Here is a 21987-nt window from a genome sequence, read left to right as displayed (position 1 = left end):
TTTAACATTGTATGAAATTAATAAGGCCTTCCAGGACAGTGACAGTGCAGTGAAATGGATGTGATACCCTTTAACATTGTATGAAATTAATAAGGCCTTCCTGGACAGTGACAATGCAGTGAAATGGATGTGATACCCTTTAACATTGTATGAAATTAATAAGGCCTTCCTGGACAGTGACAGTGCAGTGAAATGGATGTGATACCCTTTAACATTGTATGAAATTAATAAGGCCTTCCAGGACAGTGACAATGCAGTGAAATGGATGTGATACCCTTTAACATTATATGAAATTAATAGGGCCTTCCTGGACAGTGACAATGCAGTGAAATGGATGTGATACCCTTTAACATTATATGAAATTAATAAGGCCTTCCAGGACAGTGACAATGCAGTGAAATGGATGTGATACCCTTTAACATTATATGAAATTAATAAGGCCTTCCAGGACAGTGACAGTGCAGTGAAATGGATGTGATACCCTTTAACATTGTATGAAATTAATAAGGCCTTCCAGGACAGTGACAATGCAGTGAAATGGATGTGATACCCTTTAACATTATATGAAATTAATAGGGCCTTCCAGGACAGTGACAATGCAGTGAAATGGATGTGATACCCTTTAACATTGTATGAAATTAATAAGGCCTTCCAGGACAGTGACAATGCAGTGAAATGGATGTGATACCCTTTAACATTATATGAAATTAATAGGGCCTTCCAGGACAGTGACAATGCAGTGAAATGGATGTGATACCCTTTAACATTGTATGAAATTAATAAGGCCTTCCAGGACAGTGACAATGCAGTGAAATGGATGTGATACCCTTTAACATTATATGAAATTAATAAGGCCTTCCAGGACAGTGACAATGCAGTGAAATGGATGTGATACCCTTTAACATTGTATGAAATTAATAAGGCCTTCCAGGACAGTGACAATGCAGTGAAATGGATGTGATACCCTTTAACATTATATGAAATTAATAAGGCCTTCCTGGACAGTGACAGTGCAGTGAAATGGATGTGATACCCTTTAACATTGTATGAAATTAATAGGGCCTTCCTGGACAGTGACAGTGCAGTGAAATGGATGTGATACCCTTTAACATTGTATGAAATTAATAGGGCCTTCCTGGACAGTGACAGTGCAGTGAAATGGATGTGATACCCTTTAACATTATATGAAATTAATAGGGCCTTCCTGGACAGTGACAGTGCAGTGAAATGGATGTGATACCCTTTAACATTGTATGAAATTAATAGGGCCTTCCTGGACAGTGACAGTGCAGTGAAATGGATGTGATACCCTTTAACATTGTATGAAATTAATAGGGCCTTCCTGGACAGTGACAGTGCAGTGAAATGGATGTGATACCCTTAACATTGTATGAAATTAATAGGGCCTTCCTGGACAGTGACAGTGCAGTGAAATGGATGTGATACCCTTTAACATTATATGAAATTAATAGGGCCTTCCTGGACAGTGACAATGCAGTGAAATGGATGTGATACCCTTTAACATTATATGAAATTAATAGGGCCTTCCTGGACAGTGACAGTGCAGTGAAATGGATGTGATACCCTTTAACAAAGATTTATGTTTTTGCGAGATACTGATGAAACCTGAAAGATATGACAATATTGTTTTTCTCAATTTAAACAGAGAACTGAAAAACTGGTTGTTCTAAAATGGATAAGATGAATTGTCTGGAAAATTGCTGACAAATAAAAACAGTGAATGAGTTAAAAATTCCCCTCCATACATTAGCTGAGGGGAAAATGGAACGCAAGATTTGCCGATTTTAACTTTTGATGATACTCCAAGGAAAATTAAGACCTTCAATGCTGCTCATTCCAAATAAATTTACTAGAGGCTGATGACATAGAAAGCATTACGTAAATCTAAGGAGATGAAAACAGCAAAAATTCTAATCAAGTTGTCTTCATTTCTTGTCTGAAAATTGTGTGTGGGCATTACAGCTGGCTGTATTATACTCAATATTTTAACAATAAACAACTCCTTATATAAAGTAATCCCTGATGTGGTCATGTCAGTTTACCAGATACAATAACTGGCCATTCGGAATTCAGGCTTATAGTATGCTTACTATTGTAGCATTGAAAGTGGATGCCTACTATTGTAGCATTGTGAGTGGATGCCTACTATTGTAGCATTGTGAGTGGAAGTTAATTACTGGTCACTTTGTCTTTTTTTGTCATTGGGTATTTAATTCTATTTATGGTCCAAATATTTAGCTAAAGTTATGATATTTGTTATGATATTTGCTTCATATAAAGTGTGTGTCTTGCCAATGTGAGGATGTGTACCAAGTTTCTTGTAATTCACTGTCATTTTCTTAAGTTATTGGCAAGTTTAAAAAAAATCATGACGATCATGATGATGACTACAACAGCACAAAGTTTAACCTTTTTCTTCGTAGTTTTAGTCCTCTATCTACAGCCTTATATAATTATGTTTACTTTTATTTATTTACACTAAAATTTTATAAGAAGGGAACTAACTAAACTAAAAGTTGGCCGATGTGGCCTCTTCTGTACTAAAGAATACCGGTTAAGACAATACTCTCTATCTTTGAAAATGCAACGTTGTAAATTTAATACACAGTATAAAGAGCCTGATTTTTATGTAGATTATTATTTTGTTAAAGGAAAAAACAGAAGTGTTTTTCACTTAAAACCTACTGCACACCATGATAAGAAATGCATCCTTTTCTTGACACAACAATGATGCAACTCGCATAAAAATGAATTTTTGACAAGGCCATAACTATGTGTTTAAACAAATCATGCAAGGCAATGCATTTTTCCCAAGTGATGAACGTCCTAGACAAATTCTGCTAGACAATTTAAGCTATGACTCCTACCAGCCATTCCTCATCTTGCATCATTGAATCCCTATAGATGTATGTAATAAAATTTACTTGCAGTCACAAGAGTTTGTAACATGATTTGACAGATGATTATGCCAGTCTATTATACCACAGGACCCTCATGATGGATATTCAATGACGTCTTGATTCTGTGCTTCAGACTGGAGTTTCAAAATGGAAAGACTTTTTAGCCAGAAAATCATTCATGGTGATATGTTTTGCAATATATACAATATCATATGAATATGAATTACATGTTTCGTAATCATATTATGTATACGCATGGGCATTTTGTCTAGATGTATTTGGGAATAAACTGTTAACTGTATATTTTAAATGGGGGCGGGGAGAAACATTTTTTTTTTGTTTTTCTTAGATGACTGTTTCACCATTGAATATGGGTTCATACTCTAATTTTATTTACATAAGGGCCCATAAACATGTGTTTCTAGGCAAACCACGAACTATGCACACAATCGTAACAATTCTCCTTTTATACATGTGAATATTTACATCGACAACGGCTGGTATGAATAAACACCATTCCCAGACAGTACCGAACCGATACCAAAATACAGACCCTAATTCAACATTTTTACTTGGGTAAATAAAATGCGGCATAAATAAGGAGGAGCAGGCGGAAACGAAACTGTGGAGTTAATGCCAAACCTAGTCTGTTGTATTTCAGTCAAAAAGGGGAAATCATCCAGCAATGATTAAAGCAAGAGTTTCAAGCCTTGCCGTACTCTGGCAACAATTGTGTACCAAGTTCTATTTGAATATCATAAACAGTTTTACGTTATGGGCAACAATGCCATGGCTATAATGGCAATACATCAACTTTCTTTGCAAAAGAGACAAACTAAAAAACTCCTATGACACAATGATAACAAATCTCGGCAAAAGCTTTGTACCTAAAACTGCTACTACATTTAACAAGACTAGCACTAGATTTATGCTCTTCTAAGCCTCCAATACCGAAGAAATAGTGTCCAGTATTGACATTCTCCATGGCTTGGATTTCCTCTTTAATGCTTTTTGACCTGACCAGAGTATACCATATTTGTGCAGACTTAGATATAATATCCTCTACATGGTCAAATGTCAATAAGTACCTTGTAACCCTACTGACCGATGATTAATACATTTGGCCAATGGGTTCTTACAACTTCTCCCAGACACATAATTCAAGATTTGCACCTGCTTTGAGAATGCTTTATGCTTTCTTGGTTCCTGTAATAAAAAGTGTTCTGCACACACTGACCCATGATGGCTTAAACCGTCAGTCGATTACAGTAGTTTTGAATGTATCTTCTTCTGTTTTAACCAGAATAATAAAAATTCTGCAATTTTGGAGAATATCTTTTTGCAATACTGCATCACAATTTTTTCTTCACAAAAATTCTGAATGGATTTACAGATGAAGCTTCTATTTTTGTCATTTCAGTTTTATTATAAACAACTTTGTAGAGGAGATTTGTTGTCATTGACTGTTATGTAAGTGAGCTTTGAAATCAGACTTTGGTGGAAATAATATTGAAATATAATGTGTAGGTCCCAATAAACAGAGAAATTGGATTGAAAACAACATACGATAACTATAGACTGAAATAAAACAAACTCATTCAGCTATTGATTGTTCTTAAATCCATAAGGAAAGCAAGCTATTTTATCATTTAAACAAAAAAAAACGATTTTTTTTTTTTATATCTGCGCAGACATTTTTAGTTGCTAATTGTAACATTCAAAATGGTTGTGCCCATAACAAAAAACATATATGGCTAGGCCATTAATATCAATTTTATTAAGAGTGTTTAAATGACTGATGGGAGATGAAAAAGTTGAGCATTAAAGCTGCACTCACAGATTGATAGTTTAGACAACTTTTTTTTTGTCTTCAAATGAGCCAAATTTTGTGTAAATGTGTGGAAACCAGTGATATAAGACTGCTGACAAAAGAGCAATCACACTTTTCATAATTACATTTGAAAATTGATGTTTTATGGCTGACAGCTGAAGGAAAATACAATTTTCAGAAGTTTACCAAACAATTGAGATCTTTTTTATTGTGAGTTATCTTATCTAACTGAATTGAAGGCACTGATGCCAAAATGAGCTGATTCTGAGACAAAAAAATAAAAACGGTCAAAACTGTCAATTTGTTGGAGTGCAGCTTTAAAGCTATAAACTCACCTCTAAAGCATGCTTTGTTCATCAGACATCTTCCGCACGTTTCTTCATAACGCTTACACTCTTCACTGGGGAAGGTATGAAATGCCGGGCCGTCATACAGCTTTTGGAAGATATCTCGGGCAAGCTCACTATTTCCAGGGCAGAGAATTGTGTTGGACTTGCTCAGAGGGTTTCCAAAATTGACATGGTCCCTACTGGTATTGAGCTAAAAATAGAAAAGCATTTGGGTGTTATAAGTTAAATGAATTCCATCATAATTATGAGCTATAATTTGATAACCTCATTTAAACAAAAAAAGGTTTAAGAATATATAGATTAAGATATCAGATTAAAAAAGGCAGTCAAAAAAAAGCTGTTTAACTCTGCCAGATATAGAAAACAAGAGAGTAAACTTATTTTGGAAGTGGGAGTTTGAGTGTGTTTTTTTGTATATTTAAAATGGAAGGGTTATATATGCGATTGCATTTATATTAATCTTCTTTGATCCACTGGTGTGTGCACGTCATGATCAGAGCACAGGACTTGTAACCTGGAATAACGACTTAATAATGTAGTCAGCGGCTGATGATGTCTCAACGTTGATGCCAAATCTCTCAATTACTTTGTTACAATTAAATTCTTACCTTACGACACGGCATACTGAAAGCCTGTAGTACATATTTGTCCCCATCGTTATAACCTGGGGGACACGGGTAGAGTGAGGAATTCTGGGAGTCACAGACAATCTCTCGCGCCATGTATGAGAGGTATTTCCCAAGCTGCATTGTCAGTTCATAGTAGTCAGGTAATGGGTGCCTGTTGAAAGCAATAATGTTGAGTGTTGTAAACTTCTTTGTATAGTGTGTCAATCGAGGTGTGAACACAGACATGTATGGCACCTATCAACAATTTTCTGCAGTTGCATTAACGGATCAATTAAACATGTGATAAATCAAAAAGGACTGGATTAAGTGTACTACTATATAACAGGGTGCCCGTTTTTTCAGATTTAACAACCATTGAATTTCAATTAGAAATATAGAGTAAAAATATCCGGTCTAAAAAAAATCAGTGTCATTAGCCGGTTGGTCGTAAAAACGGGGTGGTCGCATATATTGTACAGTCCCTTGAGGTATTTGTGTGCATTTTTTGTCCAGAGCGTTTCTTGGTATATTTGTGTCAGGGGATGTCTGAAGTTCATTTTTAGCGAGGGTGGACAGCTGGCATCCCCCAGATTACCATGGTAACCAAGACAACAGCCAAGATGGCCGCAGTTTTCTTAGCACATGATATTTATGATAGGAATTATTACATGTTACAGAACTATGCACTTTGAATGGAAGATTTTATTAATTTGTAAATTCTTAAATACAATTTGAGGTAAATAACTAAATTTTTAGCACTTTTTAACATTTCGACCATGAAATGACCTTGACCTTGACTGACCATGATGGTCAGTGTGTTAGAAAGCTTAGCATATCTACATAACTTACTTCAAACATTTTAAGTCAATATATGTTTGTGTTAAATAATAATAATAAATATTGTAAGACAAGTCATGTGCTAAGAAAACGGCGGCCATTTTGGATGTTGTCTTGGTTACCATGGTAACCTGGGGGATGCCAGCTGTCCACCCTCGCTAAAAATGAACTTCAGACATCCCCCGACACAAATATACCAAGAAACGCTCTGGACAAAAAATGCACACAAATACCTCTAAGGACTAGACTAATAGGATTTTTACTGTAATTAAATCAACATTATTAAAATATCCACAAAAGAATTTACAAGTATCGTATACTGAAATGGAAGGAAACGAAAGCATAAGCTTATCATTATAGTGTTTTTCTCTATATTACATTTTATTATAAGCACTTCTATATTGAATTATAAACCATTCAATATTAAATTATAAACCGTTCAATACTAGACTGAACACTTTTTGAAACCATTATATAATAAAACACATGGAACGCATTTAACTAGACATTACTTAAGTTAAGATTTTTTCAAACCTCATTAGAGGGAGGAGAAGAGCTTTGTGTTCATGATGAATTAGATTAAGTTCATCTTTGCCTCTTTTGATAAAATAAGAGCACTCTGGTTAACTGTTAATGCTGGTGGGGATTTCTCAGTAAAGCCAATATTAGAAACATTGTGGTAATGGTGATGAAACATGCTGCACATGAGATTAATGACCTAAAGCGAAGATCATGCGCAATGATGCCTATTGCCTTGTCAGTAAAGATGTCCTTAAGGTTAATCCAAAATGACATGAGGACTATGACAATACATAAACTATTTTCTCTGAGCAACAGCCCCCACGCTTGCTTGTTAACAAGGGATATTACTCATCATTGATTAGCCCTAGAGTTAAGTGCCTTAGTGTTAATGTGAGTTTTTACTCTGGCAACATGTGTACCAAGTTTCGTGGGAATATCTGGATTTTTTTTCAAGCTATGGCCAAAATGAAGTTTTTGCAGAACGACCCTGACGACCATGATCACGACCACATATGACAACAAAGCTATGACAATACTTTGACTTTTTTCTCACAAAACAGACAAGCTGTTAACAGATAAGATTAAACAGGTGAGACCAAATTGTAAAACTTAGATACAAGCTACATGTACCTGCAGTATTGTTTCCTGATCATTTTGACCTTGTTCAAGATGTCATCGTTGTTTCTCGTCTCATTGAGGAACTCGAAGTCGTCTTGACCCTGATAGTCTATGTCCACGTATTCCGGGATCAGGTATTGCCTCGTCAGCTTGATATCAATTGAGAGACCTGGGAGAAAGAATCATGGTAGTATGATAAAATTTTGTCATTTTGTGGTGTTTAATTTTGGCAGCAATTAGTCAAGGTATAATCTAGGTGACAAAAATGGACCTCTATTTTATAAATTCTAATGTAATTGTCGGTTTTCTGTTCCTTTATTAATCATGATTTACTTTTTAAGTTCAGGTATTTTTAGCAGTATTAATTGAATTTGCAAGCTTAATTTTTTTGTCTTGTTGGCAACTGAGCTTGTCCATCATTCTTCTTTGGACGATCATGCCTCATTGACAACCTACAAAATATCAATGGTCGCGCCATGCTGTTGATAACATACCTGTCTCTGGCCTGATAAATGTGAAGCCAAACGCCTGCATGTTACTGCTGACAGGGACATATTCCTCTATGCGACGTATACCCTGCAGTCGCTCGAGGAACACGTTCTTGGAAAGGCTCTCATTCAGGGCTACCAACTCTGGAGATAAAATGAGAATCCTATTACATACATGAGTTGATAAATAGCATGGGGTCTTCTTGGGGGAAGGAAATCAAAGATAAATAAACAATATTGTTTTTTTCGGCAGATACTATGAATAATAGAAGAATAATAGTGATATTCCTCCCGATACAGATCCATTGTGCACAACATTGTCTCCACAGCAAGAGTTTGTGATGGAGATTGGAAATTACACAGACTACAAGACTTTAAATACTTAAAGTAATGGGAAAAATCATTTAGATGGTTTTTGAGTTAATTGGACCAGGTTTAAGATTTCGGGCGACATTGCGCTGAAGACACCAAGGCTATTGCATTAGTCATTTTTTTTTTACTTTAATCCAGATCAGCTAAATATCACTCAAAACATATAATAGCGATTAACAAATCAAAATCCATGTAAATCATGACATTCAGTAACTTGAAATACAAATTAGGCTGATTAAGACATAGGCCAGATAGGGGGTAATTTGGTACATATTATTCCTCCATAAGACAGGCTGAAATTTATCTCAATATTGGTTTACAACCTTCAGGGTTCTGAATTTATTGGATTTAGTTATGAAATATTCTACAAATTTACGGAATCATTTATGTTCTGGGATGCCGATAAAAGACCATCATTTTGACATCAAGTATGGATGTTCTCATTGCCAAAACAATAAAAAATATGCTTAATATATATTGAGGACATCCTGCAAGATTGTAGTAACTTTTTTGAACTTGTAGATTGACTCACTATTCCTTCACACACCCCTCCATATAGACATATATGTTGAGCTTTAATATAATTCTGCAGGACAACACAAATATGCCCCGTCCCCATCTATTTTATTTTCATACAAATTGCCTATTTGGTTGCAAAGCTAAATATATTTTCTTTAAACAAACAAAATCAAAATAAGATAATCAAGATATGACACATGAAAGTATACATTAAGTGGTCGTATCTTGTGCACAATTATTATGATACTGGTTGTCATTGACCACTTAAGCTGGTTGTCATTGACCACTAAAGCTGGTTGTCATTGACCACTTAAGCTGGTTGTCATTGACCACTTAAGCTAGTTGTCATTGACCACTTAAGCTGGTGGTCATTGACCACAAAAGCTGGTTGTCATTGGCCACAAAAGCTGGATATAATCATTGACCACTTAAGCTGGTGGTCATTGACCACAAAAGCTGGTTGTAATTGGCCACAAAAGCTGGTTGTCATTGACCACTTAAGGGTTCATATTTTGTCTGGGTTACATAATCCAATGGATCACTCTGACCACCTCTGACAGGTGACAAGGTCAAGCAAGACAGCATTGTGTCATGTCAATTTTAAAGAAACTTTGACTAAAGATGTCAAATTAAATGACTGAAGAATTTTAACTTGATATCTTAATAAAATTTATAATCAACAACTCAATGAATATTTACCCTTTAGTGAAGCAATTCTTGACTGGAACTGCTTCAGGGGAAACGTCACATCTTAAATAGACGACACATACTTGAAATGTAATAAATAGTTTGTAATTAAGTAAGAAACGAATGGATATAATGTGTATTTAAACAAATTAATTATTTAACTTCAAATAAAAACATGTGCATACGTTCAAGTCTTAGTAATAATAAACAGAGTTAAGATTAATGCATCATATTACAATTTTTTTATTGTCTTTATATAGTATAATTTAGGAATAAATAAATAGTTTAGCTTTTTAATAACTTTGAATATAAAAGCTTAATACACATATGAAAAATAATACAAATATTTATACGAGTAATACTACTGTCACTATTAATATGTGTGAATATATTCAGAGATTCTCAGGATTAGCTGTAGTCATTTAAATAAAAACAAATGTTAGCATAACAGCTATGACTATACCATAACATTTGCCTTTGAAAAACAAAAGGAGTTAAAAATGAAAAAAAATAACATGTTCATTTCTTTCAAACAAGTGAGAAACTTACCAATACAGATGGTATCTTGTGTTGAAGTACAGATGGCAGCTTCATAAGTTGTTCCAGAACATTGCGTACAGGCTGAAGAGTGAATAGAAACTTTCATTAGAACATGATTTAACAGCTGATCATGGCAGTGGTCGAAATCAGAACAAGCCCTGCACCGGTTAAAGCCTCTACGGGCTTGCTCATATTCTGGATTATGCATTTTTCTTAAACCGTTAGTAACAGTTTAAGCCATAAAACATTAATTTTCGAACGGTAATATGAAAATCTGCTATCTGATCTTTTGTCAACAGTCTTATATCACTGGTTTGCAGATATTTACGCAAAAATTTGCTAATTCCAAAACAAAAAATAAAAAAGTTGGAAAAAAGGTAGATCTGTGAGAGTGCAGGTTTAAATCATCACTTAAAACTGGAATACAAGTTAAAATCATACGTTTGCATACAACATCCCCAGTAGCGCTGCACTGCTTGGTCATATAGAACCCATCTGCACACGTGGTACGGCATGCTAAAACAGAACAAAAACATTCATGCAGAATCACAAACAATTATCTGAGTGTTTTCACCAATGTGTCCACTAATGGGATCACAAGACAAACTCTCAATTTAATTATTTAGAAGACCACCAAAGTCATGCTTTTTCATCAATCTTATTAATTAAGTGAGTTATTGCAGTGTTTTGCATGTGCAATGGTTTGTATATTGAAATTAATGCCTGTATTTAGAAAGTTGATATTTATTTTTGTATTTATGTGGGCAGGCAGGATGTGCCTGGCTATATATTATGCCATACCTTAACAGGATATTAAAGCAAAAAAATAAACAACAACTACAATGTAGTAGAAATTAATACACTATTCATCATATTTTTCAATCATATTTCAAACCCACTCCACCCCCTAAAAGTGAGATAAAATTCTGTGTCCGAATATTTCTCTTACCCACTGACTATTTTCTTCCCATGGTAAGTTTATACTTATTCAATTGACTTATGTTATGAATCATGCTCAAGCTCATTTACTGGGTAAAAACCATTACAGTTTGTCCTACTGCGACAATTTAATTCTTAGGTCTGCATGTACCGCACCAGACATCACGTGACATCAAAGAACCGGTGCCGCGCCACTAGATTATTTCCCTGGCTTGTCAATCAATTTTTGGGTGGAGTCGGCGTTTGTCAGTCAACATTTTGCCGGGTGTGCGGACGTGACAAACTGTAAGCAAGTTATCTTTCATATTTTTAAAAATACAGAACATATTGCTGCGCTCGCCTTCGGCTCGCTTGCATTATATTCCGTATTTTAAAAAATATGAAAGATAACTAATACATACTGGACTGTCCATTTTTTAGGCAATGATTAAAATCCCTTGTTAGGCTCAAACCATGGACCTTTTCATGGTGTGGGGGAACTATGTGGTTAAAATCCCCCAAATCAACATAGGTAGCCTAACCCTAATTATAACACTATATTTCCTACTATATGATTCAACATATTTCACCCTCAAATACTTACGAACACATGAAAGGTCCTTCAGATAGTAGCCCCTGTTACATCGACACTGTACGCGTCCATTCTCTGACTCACACAATGCATGCACACGACAACCAGTCAAGTTACTGCGACAACTTGGTGACAAGTCTGAAAGCAAAAAATAAGTTGAGCATTTTAAACCACTATTTTTTTGCCACTAAACTCTATATCTATTGTATTCATTGTAAAGCGTAATTAAATCCCATTGCTGCACACCCTGACAATTCACAGTCTTTAATGGAACCTTAACAAATGCATAGCAATGTCTTAATTCTTGAATGTCATGGTCAAGGCAAGAACGAATGATGGCATCATTCACCAGTCACAAACATTCACCAGTCACAAACATTCACCAGTCACAAATGTAAACCAGTCAGGAACAGTAACCAGTCACTTGTGCTTGCCAGTCAAGAACAGTAAGTTGAGTAACAAGTCACAAATGTTAACCAGTCAGGAAAAGTAAACAGTCGTAGTCTAAAACAGTCACCAGTCCCAAAAATGATCATGCTAAGAGCAGTAACCAAAGTAAGGCAGAGATTTTAATTTTGTGTACCATATGTAATCAAATTTGGGTATATCCAAGAAGTATCAAGAGACTTAACCCAGTCTGGGCAAAGTTCAACCTTCATGTTTTTGGAACAAAAGCAAAAACTACTACAATAATTACATGCAAAAAGTCATTTACTAATCGACACAATGCATCATCATCATCAAAACCAAAGTCCAAATATTCCATCTGATCTGAAATGATTACATATCATTCACTGTAATTCTAGACTTCAGGCTATATTTGGAAAACCAGTCTAATTTCCCTGACGATCGTTCAATCACTGTTACTTGAAAAGATCGCCCAATGATTTCTATTGGCGGGTAATTGTCCCTTGTGCTTTCAAAATAGCATTACAAAGTAAATAGTTTTCATCAGGAAAAAAAGGTCCTTCGGATGATTGTCTGGAATGATTATACCATACAAGTTCTAATAGACACACCTTGGGGTCGTCATTTTCAGTTCCATGCTTGACATATAATTATGTTTCCCAAAATCATGTTTTGTTTTCGAAATTGGTATTGTGTAACCTAGCTGGTACATTAGGGTAGCATGTTTATGAACAACATTAGCATTAAGCTAAAAATTATTTTGGAGGGCCTAAAAGGACCTAAATGATATAATTGTATATAATTAACTTAATTATTAAGATCTGGTCAGATTTTTGTCCCATTTAACACCCATTATGTCTGGCCAGTTAATGATAATGTACATGTATTTGCTTGGTGACTAATTACTTTGTTACAATGTTTAGTTCCAGTAACTTAGAATTCATTTGGGAAATTTAATGAATATTATTCAATATCAGACTTGGTAATTTGTCACTAAAACAATAACTACATAAATGCATAAATACCTCCTTTCAAAATTATTTTTATCTTACTATTTTTTTCTCAAACACTTAGGGTATGGAATATTAAATAAACTGTGACCTCACTGCAGCTTAAATGGTAGCCATCAAAAGAGACTGCTTCAAAAATATACAAGATTTTTTTAGAGGTATAGATTATTTTCACAGTACAGCAGGGTTATGGTTAATTATAATGATGTTAATGAAGGTTAATGAAAGTTCTGTAAAATTGTACAGAGAACATTTGCATTATGAGCTCATTAAAACTGCCAATCAAAGACAAGTGTTTTAGTGCACTCTATTATAGTTATTGGCATATATTGCCATCCTACTGCATGATCTTATATGAGTTACCCAACATTTATGAATGAAATAGAAGCAGGGTATATATTACAAATTAAACAAACTTATTACTGCAGGTGCTATGGCTATAATTGCTTAGATTGAATTTGTTTAATTTATTGGCTATGAAGTATGAAAACCTATATACAAATGTATCCATGAACAGACCATTCTGTCTTTGATGATTAAGCTCCTCTTTAATGACATCGATATAGAAATTTGAGCAAGACAAACTCCTAATTGTATCAGTGAAGCCTGGTGCAGACTAATAATTTTCAGAAATACAAAAAACTAAGACTTAAACTATCTTTGTTTGGCACAATATGTCTAACTTTATCCAATGAACTATTCACTAAATAAAGTCAATTCATGACTAAATGGGACTTTGACGATCTGTTGTTGTTGGAACCTTTCTAACAATTGAATCACATCTGAGTTGCCCATCTGGTCAGAGTCATTAATTGCCCACCTTGTTATAGACTGTTGAAGTTGCCCATCTGATTATTTTAAGTAAAGCTGCCCACCTAGTTATGATCAGCTGCCTACAAAACTGGTCAACATATTACACTTAAAGTAAATTATTTATTCACTTTGTGACTTGAACTTAATCCCTACGTCCCAGACAAAATTTGCTGATATTAGCCATAAATAGTTTCAACAACAATTCTATCTTGGGAATTTTTTTGGAGACAGGTTTCTGAACCATTTTATGAAATGTGACAACTTCTAGACATTGGCTGGACAGTATATCAAAAATTCCTTTGCCTATAGAGGATCACATGTCAACAATGGTAGACATTATTCAGAGACGAACTGGTGTTTTAGATTACTACATCGGTCACACTGGCCTCGGATAAGGGTTCTATATTTGATATTAACTTTAACTTTTGGACTAAGGCTTAAACATTTTTAATATGTTTGTTTTGGTTTCATGCCCATCAAAAATAGGGTAGGTATGTCAGAAAATCTTATTTTAAATTAAAAAAGAATAGGCAAATTGTTTCTTGAAAAAAAATATTTGCAAATTGTTTCTTGAGATTTTTCGGTTGCAAATTGTTTCTTGAGATTTTTCTATTATCAAAAACAATAAATTATTATAATGCTTTAAAGAACATCTATACAATCAATAGCATAACTGATATTGATTAATTATATAGCCCAAATCACTTCATTTTTAATTTATTAAAAATAAAAATGTTAAACAAATAATAAAAAATATATTTCACTAGGCAATAAAACATTAATGGTCGGGGCAAAGAAAATAAAGGTAGGTCAGGAAACCGAAAAAATATTTGTGCAAACATAAATTTCTAGTTAGAAATGACTTTCGCATTTTGCTCACTATTCTATGATACATGTGACTGTGTGATCATCTTCAATCTTTAATTTTCACAGTTCAGTCATGATGTTGAGAAACCGGAAACAAACATGATTTTTTTCACACTCAGGATATTATCAAGTGACATAATTAATCATGATAAATTGCCACTCATTTGTGCAAACATGAATTCTTTGTTCATTTTCGCATAATATTAGATCTTAAATTTTCACAGTTAAGTAATGAAATATAAAGGCAACACTTCATGTGAAGCATTTTACTTCATTTTTTTTTCTTAAAAAAATCAAAACTGATTGAGAAAATCAGGAAATGAATTAACTTCTTTCATCTGCAGTAATGTGTTTGATTTTTTTTCCGCAAATAATTATCAAACCCTCTAGCAAACCAATCAGTCTCCCAATTTGGATTGTTTCCAATAAAATCTATGCCAATTTCCGGCAAAGAAAGCCTGTCATCCACAGTAAAATATGAAGATCAAAATTGTCACAACAAGTGATGAAATATTATCAATAATTGAGGGTTATCATCTCAGAAGTTGTTATGACAGAAGAATTGGTTGACTAAATTAAATGGACAAAAATGTTCACAAATCATAGAGTCAGACATTGAAACAAATATTTCGGAGTGAAATGTGAACAAAATGATGATCATTATTGCAGCCGACTGCAGCTACATTATGACAAATTTACAACCAAAAATACTGGACGATAAATGCAAATTTAAGGCATGTTTTTTTCTCTTTTTTTCAAAAGCAGTACATTAAACAAAAGCAGTAGATTTTGTCTGGACTGCGGTAGAGTGTTAGAAGGGTCTAAAAAGTGGTAGATTTTGTCTACAACTGGTAGATTTTACATGTTTGTAAAATAACAACTTTACATGAGAGCTAATTATTATTAACTATTAACAGATATTGAAAATTGTGATATAAAATACTCTTTTTGCTTAAAAGCTCTACTAGGTAGTAATGCTTTTGAAAATTGAATATTTTATGTTAATTTAAAAAAAATCTGTTAAAACATTAGAATCAGACAGTTGCTGTTTGGTGCTTGAAAATAAATTAACTGGCAACAAATGCATTATTCATCAATTTAAAATTAAAAATTAGTATAATTAACTGATCTTTCACAATAATTTTGATATTGGACAAAGTATACCAATATATACCATCAAACCTTGTCAGCCTGTTTAAAATTTAGCTCAAGCGCATGTAGTTATAATTGTCACGCCATAACCTTCTATTTTTAGGCTAACCCTATTAACAACGCAGTTCAAAGAAGAAAACTTCAAAGGGAAGATTTGATCATGAAATACAGACAATTCCTTCAAAGTGCAAGTTTTCAGTTGCTTAAGTTCTAATTCTACTAAATAAATTCAATACTTGCATTCGATCCAGGAAAACATTTTCTGTTTCAAAAAATGCTATTTGAAATTCTAGCTATATTAAGATAGTATCTCTTTAAATACAAAAATAATTAAGCCCAGTTCTACCTTAACATTAACAAGCCCAACAAACTTAAGAACAACATAAAATATATTGTTGTAGGATATAAAATAGACCAAAAGGAACATAACTCTGTCGACATGATTTTAAGCCAAATCAGTTACTGTATTATAAGACATATTTTATTAGTGATAGATCAAAACACATTAATATTTTAAACTATGTATAATTATTATGATTTACTTGCCATACAAACATTATTAAGAACAAAAAATTGGATATTTTCGGGGGTTTTAATGATTTTGTAACTAGCATTAAATGCATCATAGAATAGCATATACTAAAGCACTTATTCAAAGACATGATACTTTCTCGTTATATCTTTGTATTATTTTATTTTAAGTACATGCTGTGAACTCCTGTTTTTTATGAAATAATAGACAGTTATTCACCTTTCGGCAATTCCAAAAAGAAAAAAGAAAGTACAGTTGAAAGACTTTTTAACAAGACATATATGACAGGCCTTTGTGTCCCTTAATTGAAAGTAATTGGGTCTCTGAATGGAAATTAAAGTTCAACTTTCTCTGTATGTATACCATTTGTCAAGAATTTTATAAAAATTGAACCTTGAGGGAAATTAGACATGATTAAAAAAAACATAAAAACAAAACTCGAGGGAAATGATTAGCAAGATATTTCTTAGTATTTTTCTATTAATTATCTTCACCGTCATGATAACTGGATTAAAGTCACAGAATTGTGCTTTATGTTCTGAAGAAAAATGCTCCAGTAACATATGAGTACAGTTAGCCGTTTATGAACTGGGTTCTTTGTTTCAAAAATCCTGAAAAAGTTCTTAAATAATAAAGCACTTATGCAACTGAATAACTTATTGCCCCGTAAAATGATGGCATAATTTCAGAAATCTGTGAGGACAGATTCCTCAGAAATGCTTCATTATTTACAAAAATTATATAGAAATTAGGGATGCAAACGAATATTTGAATATTCGATCAAACGTTTGGTATTCAAATGTCAAAATTGGTATTCGAATATTCGATTTTTTGTTATTGAATAAATAGAATAATAAATATTTTGCCTACCACTCCTGTGTATAAATTTTGTTTGTCTTGTTTTAAAGCGGTTTGCCCATAACACCAGAGGTGTGAATGTGATGACAATACACTATACAGGCGTCATATGTCATTAAGGGACATATCGTTGGGTACTATAATAGGTCCCCGTCGTTTTATAACAACAGGCTATTAGACAAGTGACATCAAAATGTTCCATTATTTTCGGTAAATTTATATGCCTTTGCCAATTAAGGATTTAAGGAATGTGTTCTCTGGCTGCAAATTAAACGCAACTTTGCACAAATCGCCGTGATGATATAAAAGATATGTGCTACAACAATGAGTCAAAATCCACATATGGGGCAATTTATTTTGTCACTAGTTCCCGAGTTGGTTCAGTTTTTGCATAGTTATATTTAGTAGAGGCCTATCTTAGAACAAGGCCGCTCGTCCTACGGAAAGACCCTCCATCAGCGCATTACGCCATTTGATTAGTAAACCATCTAATTTCACATTGTTTACAAATAGGAAGGCAACGAAATTGGATTTTTTTTAATTATAATTTTTGTTTGTTCATCATGTTTTTCTTTTTTTTCTTTCTGAAAATGGGGAATTTCAGAGGCTCATTTGGGTAAAATCAGGGTCTGTCAAGCAGTGGCTACAATAACGAAGGTTAAAATGCCCCGGTTATTACTTAATAACTATAATAATAGTTTACTACAACTTCTAAAAGAAGTATTTTGATAATCTAATATTCGAATATTCGATCGAAAGAATTGCCGAATATTCGAATATCAATTTTGCTATTCGTTTGCATCCCTAATAGAAATTGTCTAGCATATAGAGAGGACATACTCTGATAGCAAAGGTAAAGAAGCAGTGCAATTTGATGCTCCATTTCTTGTGTTACCTAGCAACTGTAGCCTAGTGACAAGGTTGGAGCTGGTTTCTGTGGCGATCTGGTAGTTGTGAAGGTCAGGGTCAGTGGAGTAGCTCCGAATGTGCCCTGCAAATGGATAGGAATAGTTTATATAGCCCTGGAAACAGACATTCAAAATTAAACAAGGTCAACTTAGTCATGTTGCTCTCTTTGTGCCCTGGAAAAGGATAGGGACAGTTAACATTCAAAATGTAACAAGGTCAAGGTCAAGTTGCTCTCTTCATGCCCTTGAAATGGATAGGAACAGTTATCATTTAAAATAATACAAGGTCAAGGTCAGACCTGTTGTTAGTGACATGGATTGGATAGTAAACATTTTAGGCTTTTAATCAATTTTTTTTCTTTACAAGAAATGAACTGTTTGGATACTGACACATTGTTAAAATTCTTAACTGTCAACCAATATTTGAATTAATGGCAGCATTTAATATTTCATGGCATCCTAAGATTAAAGGTGGCATTTTAAAGCAGCTGAAATAACAGTCAATGTTTCTGGAGTTCATCTTTACTACAAAACACCCTTTGTTTTTACACCTCCAATTACTTCCACATTACTGTTCTACTATAACCCATATGTGTGATTCGGCAATAAAATTTGTCAGAAATAAACAATCATAGGAAAATAAAAGCCAAGTAATAAGACAAAAGTAAACATTGGTTGGAGGTTTTTGGGTAAGATGCAGGATTACAGAAACATATTAAGAGATAGGTGAACTTGATGGGTCTGTTAGGTAAAGAGGTCGAAAATTGCAATTGTTATCTTATTAAATGCCTCTACAAGTGTACTGAACTATTGACATTGCATAGCTGACAAAATACCATGATTTCATACAAAGTGGTATAGGTATTGCTCCCAATTTTTTAATTTATACTTATCTGGTGTAAAATATTGATAATGTACCTATTGTCTGTGAGGCAATCTTTATGATGTACCTATCGTAAATTGACTGAATATACATTAAGTGCATTGATATTGCACCTAGTTAATATCGAGTGTATTGATATTAATGCACCTAGTATACATTGAGTGTATTGATATTGCACCTGTGTACATTGAGTGTGATGATATTGCATCTAGTGTACATTGAGTGTATTGATATTGCCCCTAGTATACATTGAGTGTATTGATATTGCACCTAGTGTACATTGAGTGTATTGATATTGCACCTAGTGTACATTGAGTGTATTGATATTGCACCTAGTGTACATTGAGTGTATTGATATTGCACCTAGTGTACATTGAGTGTATTGATATTGCACCTGTGTACATTGAGTGTATTGATATTGCACCTAGTGTACATTGAGTGTATTGATATTGCACCTAGTGTACATTGAGTGTATTGATATTGCACCTAGTGTACATTGAGTGTATTGATATTGCACCTGTGTACATTGAGTGTGATGATATTGCACCTAGTGTACATTGAGTGTATTGATATTGCCCCTAGTATACATTGAGTGTATTGATATTGCACCTAGTGTACATTGAGTGTATTGAAATTGCACCCTGTGTACATTGAGTGTATTGATATTGCACCTAGTATACATTGGGTGTATTGATATTGCAACTAATGTACATTAAGTGTGTTGATATTGTACCTATTGTTCATTGAGTGTATTGATATTGCACCTAGTGTACATTGAGTGAATTGATATTGCACCTAGTATACATTGAGTGTATTGATATTGCACCTAGTGTACATTGAGTGTATTGAAATTGCACCCTGTGTACATTGAGTGTATTGATATTGCACCTAGTATACATTGGGTGTATTGATATTGCAACTAATGTACATTAAGTGTGTTGATATTGTACCTATTGTTCATTGAGTGTATTGATATTAATGCACCTAGTGTACATTGAGTGTGTTGATATTGCACCTAGTGTACATTGAGTGTATTGATATTGCACCTAGTATACATTGAGTGTATTGATATTGCACCTAGTGTACATTGAGTGTATTGAAATTGCACCCTGTGTACATTGAGTGTATTGATATTGCACCTAGTATACATTGGGTGTATTGATATTGCAACTAATGTACATTAAGTGTGTTGATATTGTACCTATTGTTCATTGAGTGTATTGATATTGCACCTAGTATACACCTAGTACAGTGGAAACTCACTAAACCGGATCTCCACAAAACCGGAATCCTCCAGATACCGGACTTTTTTCAGAGTCCCGGTTTTCCCCTTCTATTTTCAATGTAAAAAAACCCCTACAAAACCGGAACCCCGGAATTCCGGATACCAGACAAAAAAACGAGAAAATTTGTTAGTTGTCAACGTAATTTTACCTCACAAAACCGGACGTTTATTTGTTCAAACATGTCAAAATAATTTTGTGTATTAGGAATTCGCGAATCGCGCGTCACTTTGTTTTGACAGCCGGTGCGTCGTTAAATATTACACCTGTGATGTTGTGTTACCAGTAACTCGATAATCGATAATGATGATTGCGCTGTGGATTGACTGTCGCGCGATAATCAAATAATAATCAAACTTGTAAAAAGAAAATTGATTGAAACATTGATTTGTTTGTTGCAGAAAATAAAGAACTAGAAACAGTTATTTAGTGATCATTTTGGAGGGTTGTTTGATTGAATCAAATTAAAGCGGTGCGTTAATTAAACTATCAAACATACTAAACAAGCATTAAATTACGCGAGTTGTTTTATTTCAAGACTTGGAAAAAAGATTATTTTAAAAACGCAGAAATGTTTAATAATGCTTATCACTTTTGCCAGTGCTTAAATCATGTCTCAACCTCCGTCTAAACGTCGGAGAATTGAACTGTTCTAGAGGACAAAAGCCTTTAAAGGTTAACTCAGTTAATATTTTGAGTAAACTTACTCCGTACATCAAATCCTCACTAAACCGGAATCCTCACTAAACCGGAAATTTTGCCCAGTCCGAGCCTTGTCCGGTTTAGTGAGTTTCCACTGTATAAATTGAGTGTATTGAAATTGCACCTAGTGTACATTAAGTGTATTGCACCTAGTGTACATTGGGTGTGTTGATATTGCACCTAGTATACATTGGGTGTGTTGATATTGCACCTAGTATACATTGAGTGTGTTGAGTTTGCACCTAGTGTACTTTGAGTGTATTGATATTGCACCTAGTGCACATTAATTGTATTGCATCTAGTGTACATTGGATGTGTTCATATTGCACCTAGTGTACATTGAGTGTGTTGATATTGCACCTAGTGTACATTGAGTGTGTTGATATTGCACCTGGTGTACATTAAGTGTGTTGATATTGCACCTGGTGTACATTGAGTGTGTTGATATTGCACCTAGTGTACATTGAGTGTGTTGATATTGCACCTGGTGTACATTGAGTGTGTTGATATTGCACCTAGTGTACATTGAGTGTGTTGATATTGCACCTAGTGTACATTGAGTGTGTTGATATTGCACCTGGTGTACATTGAGTGTGTTGATATTGCACCTGGTGTACATTGAGTGTGTTGATATTGCACCTAGTGTACATTGAGTGTGTTGATATTGCACCTAGTGTACATTGAGTGTGTTGATATTGCACCTGGTGTACATTGAGTGTGTTGATATTGCACCTAGTGTACATTGAGTGTGTTGATATTGCACCTGGT

General features: G+C 34.1%; 1 protein-coding gene across 2 annotated transcripts in view; it reads right to left on the bottom strand.

Annotated features, from left to right (window-relative positions):
* LOC128220662 (uncharacterized) overlaps positions 1-21987 on the bottom strand; it is a 122549-nt gene that overhangs the window by 13464 nt on the left and 87098 nt on the right. For both annotated transcript variants that reach the window (XM_052929150.1, XM_052929151.1), the window contains exons 7-15: positions 18339-18434; positions 11816-11941; positions 10735-10809; positions 10303-10374; positions 9766-9816; positions 8182-8319; positions 7700-7856; positions 5711-5882; positions 5088-5292 (exon numbers count right to left, since the gene is read on the bottom strand). In XM_052929150.1, coding sequence (XP_052785110.1) covers positions 5088-5292; positions 5711-5882; positions 7700-7856; positions 8182-8319; positions 9766-9816; positions 10303-10374; positions 10735-10809; positions 11816-11941; positions 18339-18434 — 1092 coding nt within the window. The remainder of the gene's footprint in view (positions 1-5087; positions 5293-5710; positions 5883-7699; positions 7857-8181; positions 8320-9765; positions 9817-10302; positions 10375-10734; positions 10810-11815; positions 11942-18338; positions 18435-21987) is intronic.

This window comes from Mya arenaria, chromosome 15 (assembly GCF_026914265.1).
Source record: "Mya arenaria isolate MELC-2E11 chromosome 15, ASM2691426v1".
NCBI lineage: Eukaryota > Metazoa > Mollusca > Bivalvia > Myida > Myidae > Mya > Mya arenaria.
This window is presented reverse-complemented; position numbering and strand designations above follow the sequence as displayed.